The following is a 7,832-nucleotide window of genomic DNA, read 5'->3' on the forward strand; positions in this document are numbered from 1 at the left end:
TGATTTAGCTTTTCGCTTTTTTTTGTATCTCCATTGAGATCCAGCCACTGATACCCACAGCATTGTCATTTTTCAGTAATTTGCCTTTGATTTATATATAATAAATAGGCCTATATATTGATTGTTTGTCTTGCTAAAGGTTATCGATAGGTCATATGGAACGCCATTCGCTACACACTCCGTAGGCCTTATTATAAATACTCTCTTGCAATTTTGCTTTGTAGATTATTTTGTCTGAAATTACAATAATAGTATAAAAAACCAAAATAATAAAAACATATGAAGTAAATAAGATACAGTGTAACAATTTGTAAATCCAAGTGTTGCACATTTGTAATGCACAACTGGCGTTCTAATGTTTGTTGTAATTTGTAAGCCGGTTCTTTTGAAAATTTAAAAGTTATAACACTAAATTTACTATTTTTATGTAAGTAGGATGCCTTATATAACGTAAAAGCACATTTTTGCTTTATATAATATATGATACTAATATAATATGCATAAGTCTTGTAATGCCATGTGAAATGTAATGTTTTTTTAGCTTTAGAAATCAAGCGTTATGGGTAGGCATCAGCAGCAGCACCGTGGTGGTGGAAGAAAATCATTCAGTCCCCGTAAGCGTCCGATAGATAAAGATATGCCTGGGCCTAGCACAAGTAGTGGTGGCGTTCCGTCTACACAGAAGAAAGCGAGAAAACGTATGTTTTATAATGGTGTCAACATGATAATTAATGCCAAAAATAATGTGCATACATTATGATTAAACAGGCCTGTTATATAAAATATTAATACAAAAAATACAGTAGGCCTACAGAACAGAGTATTTAAATGAATGAATTCAATTCGAAGCAGCTAGCTAGGGCATAGGCCTCACTAAGCCTACTCTAGTATAGTATTATATTAATAATTAATAGCCTATAATAACTTTTGCCTATCCATGCTAGCGCCAAGAAAGACAATGTACTTTGTAGACTATCCCTAGGCATGTGTATGTAGCTTACCGTACTGTTATTTAGGCTGTAAGTGTATAATTATGTAGTCTAACCTTAAAAACTTCTTAGAAACTTCTTAGAAACTAGACCTATTCTTAGCAATAGTCCAGTATATATAATATTTCCAAAGCATACTTTATTTGCTTCATCATATTTTAAATGGCTGCTAAACTTACTAAGTAGGCTACACCTACACGAATTAGGCTAGGGCTAGCCACGCAATCGTCATGCATCATTAATGTGAATCCGAATGTTTATGAATAAGACATGAGCAGTTTAGCTGGTCTATAGTTGTTTAAGAGCATGGCAATAACTATAGACAGGCGATTAACCGATCAGATGAAGTGAAAGAAAGAAATAAAGTGGTGTGGTTTTCAAAAGAAAAGGGAACAATCTCTGTTCAAGCCAATGGGCTGTCAAATGCCTCTGTGAAAAAGTGGTGAGGGTGAAACCTTACCAATTGTAATAGTGGCTACGGCCCTGAGATGCCACGAATTGAAAGGTTCCGGTATATAATAGTAATTATTATAAATGTTCCATACCATGTTTTTCAGAGAGGAGGTTCAGACCAGGAACTAGGGCTTTACTTGAAATACGAAAATATCAAAAATCAACAGATTTGCTATTGAGAAAGTTACCATTTGCACGTGTTGTAAGTCTTATTTCATTTCATTTCTAAATATATTTATTTATAAAAAATGTTTGTCATCTTGTGACAAGTACTATTGTACTTCTTGACATGACCCTGACTATATATACATTATATAGACAAACTGTAATAGTTAATACTTTTATCAGTTGAAATAAATGTTTATTGACATTATATAATTATGTAATTTAGAGTTGGCAAAATTTATCTTATTCAAATTACTACTTTTAGGTTAGAGAAATTGCAATGATGTTTTCCTCTCATGCAGACCTTAGGTGGCAGTCAAGTGCTATTATGGCAATACAAGAGGTAATAACTTTAAATTCAACAAATGTGTACTTTGAAAAAACAAAAACAGATTTCTCCATGAACAATGGTATTGAAACTTTAAGTCAATTTTTAATCTACTGTAGTATCTGTATCTAGTGTATTATTATGATAAGGAATCAGTATTGTCCCAATTTGTTCCGACTCATAGTACAGTATATATAGTATATCTAGTATATTGTACTTTTTATCAATCCAATTTTACCCTCACTTTGCTCTTGTTTAATGTCTACTATACAGTACCTCTACTAGACAAGTGTTTATTTTGTGCTTGGCTCCAGGGAAGGACAACCCTGTGTTGATCTGGGCCTCCATTGATAAATTTAAGTTGAACTTTTCTTTACCCCATTTTTAATACCAATTTGGAATTTATTCTGGTAAATCTTGCTGGCAAAACCAGCAGTGATAAATGCAAATGAGAATAATTATAAGTGGTAAGCATGGGTGATACCAACACAAGAGTAATTAATTTATAAATTCTTCTCCCTTTTTATAGGCAGCAGAGGCTTTTGTTATATATCTATTTGAAGATGCCAACTATTGTGCTATTCATGCAAAACGTGTGACTGTTATGCCTCGTGACATTCAACTGGCCAGACGGATAAGAGGAAGACAAGCTGGTCTAGGATAGATTTTTACTCTGTTTTTTTAACAATTTGTAACAAACTTACTGAGTTGACTGATTTTCCTGCAAGTTGATTTGTAAATGGGGTGTAGGAAATTTACAATTATATATAATAGATAATTTTAAGTGTATACAGTTAGTTAACTTCTTATTTATTCCTTGCCTGGCATACGGGATCATTTCTATAATAACCTACAAAAAGAAGTTGTAAAGAGAAGCTTAGAGTCTGTTACGATTCTGTTTTTAATAAGGAAGATATTATGGATGGATATCTTGCAGAATTATCTACAACTCTTTCACATGCTGGTTTTTCAGTTACTGTAATTATGAATAAAATATTTTTTGTGTTTGAAGTATCCATGCTGTATTGTATGTACTTGGAGTGACCAGGGCCAATATATTCAATACAAATTAGCTAATATGCTTGGCTTCATTAGAAGGATTGTTAACTGCCGTGGATAAAAATATTATTTTGAGGCTACACATTGCTTTAATTAGACCTAACATTGATTATGGTATACCTGTATTGACACCATTGATAAAAAAAAGATATTTTTTTTGGCCCAATAATGCCGCTGTTTTAACACAAGATTAAACAAGGCCATATGCATGGCTGCAGTCACGTGCGCAAATTTGAGTTTACCGACCAACCAACATAGTGAGCTATAGAGTCGCGACCGACCGACATAGTGAGTCGCCACCGACATAGTGAGCTATAGAGTCGCGACCGACCGACATAGTGAGCTATAGAGTCGCGACCAACCAACATAGTGAGCTATAGAGTCGCGACCGACATAGTGACATGAGCTATAGAGTCGCGACCGACCGACATAGTGAGCTATAGAGTCACGACCGACCGACATAGTGAGCTATAGAGTCGCGACCGACCGACATAGTGAGCTATAGAGTCGCGACCGACCGACATAGTGAGCTATAGAGTCGCGACCGACCGACATAGTGAGCTATAGAGTCGCGACCGACCGACATAGTGAGCTATAGAGTCGTGTTTGCACGGGACTGAAAATTACATGATGTCTCATATTTCAGGACATTTGAAATTGTTCTTGGTTGTTGCCCGAACGAACAGAGATAACATTGACTATAAGAGAAAATACATAGTTTTAACATAGAAACTCAGACAGAAACAACAGCGACACTAAAGGGTGCGTCTTTTAGAATAGCAAAACAACAACAAACATTAATATTACTAATAACATATGATAAATTCTTATGAATCTGGAACGACGTACATATGCCTACAAGTCTAGCGAGGGACTAGATACACCGCACAACATTATACACGGATTTAACTAAGTAATTAAATATATACTATGGGACAGTATTCATCCCCTGAGCTTATAGCCTCTCTACAAAAAAGAAACAACAAAAAACAATTTTACACAACATTTTAATCACTTTATTAAGATCTTTTTTTAAACCATTTTGATTTGATTTGATTTAGTATTTAAATCTACAATCTAGTATTACATTTTAAAATAACGTTATCGCTGTAAAAAATAATAACATACTGGTACAAGTAACAATAACATAGCATGAGTGGTGTAGCTATTTCTATACTCGCACTATAATAATAATAATACTATAAATAATAATAAATATAATAATACTATAAATAAATCTTCCAGTCACCTTCTTTTAAGAAAGTGACAGGAAGTATTATTTTTTACGCTTCACCTTTGTAAGCGACAGAAAAACTGTGTCCGGTAAAATCAAACAACAACAGCTAAACAACGAAGTATCAAATATAAACAGTTGACACGGTGTACAAATAGAAAATAAAGTCGACTGCGAAATGCGTAGAAAATGTATTTTAGCTATTCTGCACACAAAATTGTATAAGATTACGCTTGGTCAACTAGATGTGTTATGTAACAGTTGCGCGTGAGACTAGTCGATTATAATATGTAGGGGTAGTACTGTATTTTATTTATTGGTTATGAACGAAATACAAGAACGCTATGCTGTTATTTCAATTAGTATGTATATCATTGTGTTTAGCATTTATTATACTTAATCTTAGTCAGAATTCAAACTAAACCAATGAAAAGGAGAAACACGGACGTAAATGAATTAAATTAACCGCAAAGCAGGTTTGTGAGCAAAAAAAGACTATATCGACGGAACGGAAAGCTTTTATAATATTCATACAAATATTATTGTTTGTTGTACATTTCAGTTGTTATAGTCACGTAGTATGCCATGAAAAAGTTATGAAATAGCCATTTGAAATATATTCCCACATCGTTTAATCACCAAACAAAAAATGGAAAAAAATACTTTGCTTTCCTATATACTGTATGCCGCCCTCTCACATCCAAATAAAGAAGTTTCACGCATGGATGCACAATCCACCGTGTACGTACACACTGTATTTTGTTTATTATGGCAGCAGAATACAACCATAAAGTTGCCTTTGTAACTGTAGGAACTACAAGTTTTGACGCTTTGATAGAAACTGTGTCAAGCCTACCAATAATATCGGTTAGTTAAATAACAGAGCGTACACACTTTAGGCTAGCTAGCCAAGTAGTATGAGATGGGAATATTCTCTCTCTAGCTAGGCCCTAACTAGGCCTAGGCCCAGCTGCTGAGTATTTTAGTATTACTTTTAGGCAATGCCTGCTATGTTAGAGTAGGCCCTCAATCAATCAGGAATACTGAATATACAATTGCAGCAGGTTACGTTCAGTTTATATGGAGTTAGGCTTGCTAGGGCCAGCCCTAAGTTGATTATTTACAGGTTATGTTAAAAATATACAGATAATCTGATTATTTACAGCAACTGGAAAGACTAGGCTACACAAAAGCTGTTCTTCAAATTGGTCGTGGAAACTTTGAGCCAGAAGAAGTCTCAAGAACAAACTTTACTCTTAAATATTATAGATATAAAAATTCCATCGCAGACGATATAAAAGATGCAGATCTTGTTATTAGTCATGCAGGTATGTATGATAGAGCTGTTCTTAACATCATTTTATATTTAAATTTAATGAGTCTGATACAAAAATATTTGAAAATAGAAATATACTTATACTGATATATTATTATTTTATTGTCCATAGTAATATAAAATGGAAATACATTTGAAACTGGCATGAAATATAAAAAATAGATAGATAATATAAAGTCTAGAAAAAACGTTGATTTCACAACATGGTATCTATTAAAGAATACACACAAACTGTAGATTACTAAATCAGGGTGTTTGTTAACTTCAATGCTCTATTCTCTTTCTTTAGATATTCGACATGTTTCATCTTATTATTCCTTTAAATATCTCCTCAAAAACTAAATCGGCTCAATAAATTTGACAAGAGCATAAATTAACTTTTTAGTGATGGACCAATAAATTTATCTTATGCAAAGGAAGAAATTAAACCAAATATTGTTTTGATTATTTGCGTTCAACGATAAAATGTTTTATTCAACTAGGTGGAGCCAAGTTTCAATGAAAATATTCTCTCCATTGCACCCATAAACGTTGATTGTTGTGTACTTTTACTACCCACCCACCCACACTCGTTCTTGTATACTTTAAAGCAACATTCTGCATTCTCGTTTTGTTTAGGTGCTGGCAGTGTAATGGAAACACTTGAAGGGGGTAAACCACTGATTGTTGTGATTAATGAGCAATTGATGGGCAATCATCAGATTGAACTAGCTTACCAATTATACAAAGATGACCATCTGCAATATTGCACATGCAGGTAATAATCCAATTGACCAATGTACCCCCAATTATACTAGTTTATAATGTCAGATGTGTACTGTCAACATGTTCACAGGTATAGTTGAAAAGATGCTATTGTTTATAGGCCATATTTAGGTCTACATAAAATAGCATACATATTTAGATGTTTATTCCTTTCTCTTATGGCTGTGAGTGTAGAAAGTGCCATCAATAATGTTGTTTTTGATACAATATAATACAAATTTACACAGGTATTTTAAAGTTTTCTCTAAATATTATATTTATCTACGAAACTGTAAATGGTTATTCTACTGTCATCGAATTGAAAAAATTTTAAATTTTGTTTGTTCTCTGTAGAAAAAAAATGTACAGTATATTTATCTTTTTATCGTCACTGTTTATCATTCTAGTATAAACTGGTCTTAGATATTATGCATTTATTTATTTCCAATATTTATCTATGTAGCCATGTAATATACATATATTGTTCACTTGATTATATTCTGTTCTTATTTCAGTACTTTGGAAGATACATTAAAGGTCTTTGACGCATCCCAATTGAAGCCATATCCAAAAGGAAAACCAGAAAACTTTGCATCATTTCTCGACAAAGCAATGGGTCTAAGTAGATAACAATAAGAAAATTATAATTTTATTAAATACCAATGTAATATATACGAAATCATTTATTTTTATATTTGAATAATAAAAAATATATTTTATTGTTGTAATATTTAAAATTTCTGGTTTAAATTTAACATTATGCCGAAGTATAATAAATTTAACTTTGTAGTTATATCAAAGCATCAGGCAATCAGATTTAAAATATTTTGTATATAAGCACAGGCAAGACTTATATGCCATAAAACAACGCAGGTTTAAGGTTGGTGAATATCAAATGCACAGTACCTACATTTAAAATGATTATAAAACGGTTCATATACAAATTCGGTAGTCAACCACAATTAGCAAATATCTCATAATAGGAAGCATTAGGACTACAACCATATCTATATGCCCATTTAAAATTAAGCTTGATCTATGGGCGTTCCCCATCCATCTCTGCCTGATATACTGTTGTTCCATCACAGCAGTCTAAAGTCTAGAAAATAATATAAACGAAAGAAAATATTTTAAATGACAATCAAATTATTCTTTAAATGTTTGTAAATAATAAAATAAACCAATGTGATTTTGTTTTCAGTTTCATTTTTTTAATACTGCCGCTGATAGATATTTAATTTTGTTGCATTGATTGTATATAATTTTTGTTTTGTTATCTATTGTTGAGGAAAACATTTGCAAGGTTTGCCTTTCTTTGGCAATCGTGTGATACAGTATGAATCATAGATATGCATAAGATAGCAGTGTGAGCGCTATGTATCGGGTAATGTTCACGATTACAGTAAAACCCCATTAAGACTAAGAAGACACTTTTGGAATCCAACAGACTTTCCCTTAATATAGGGGTGTCCACTAAATAGGTGTGCGCGTTAGAACAGAGTACCCTCGTAAAATCTGGTAAAA

General features: G+C 32.7%; 2 protein-coding genes across 2 annotated transcripts; both read left to right on the forward strand.

Annotated features, from left to right (window-relative positions):
* Positions 1-350: 350 nt before the first annotated feature.
* Positions 351-2,949, forward strand: LOC144849811 (uncharacterized). Its single transcript, XM_078706920.1, has 5 exons — positions 351-427; positions 542-698; positions 1,547-1,644; positions 1,873-1,950; positions 2,465-2,949. The coding sequence occupies exons 2-5, from the start codon at positions 560-562 to the stop codon at positions 2,597-2,599; spliced, it is 450 nt and encodes a 149-aa protein (XP_078563046.1). The 5' UTR covers positions 351-427; positions 542-559; the 3' UTR covers positions 2,600-2,949.
* Positions 2,950-4,965: 2,016 nt separating this feature from the next.
* LOC144849896 (UDP-N-acetylglucosamine transferase subunit ALG13-like) lies at positions 4,966-7,497 on the forward strand. Its single transcript, XM_078707043.1, has 4 exons — positions 4,966-5,095; positions 5,394-5,556; positions 6,183-6,321; positions 6,824-7,497. Exons 1-4 carry the CDS (start codon positions 4,997-4,999, stop codon positions 6,936-6,938), a joined length of 516 nt encoding a protein of 171 aa, XP_078563169.1. The 5' UTR covers positions 4,966-4,996; the 3' UTR covers positions 6,939-7,497.
* The last annotated feature ends 335 nt before the right edge of the window (positions 7,498-7,832 follow it).

Source organism: Antedon bifida, chromosome 1 (assembly GCF_963402885.1).
Source record: "Antedon bifida chromosome 1, ecAntBifi1.1, whole genome shotgun sequence".
Taxonomy (NCBI): Eukaryota; Metazoa; Echinodermata; class Crinoidea; order Comatulida; family Antedonidae; genus Antedon; species Antedon bifida.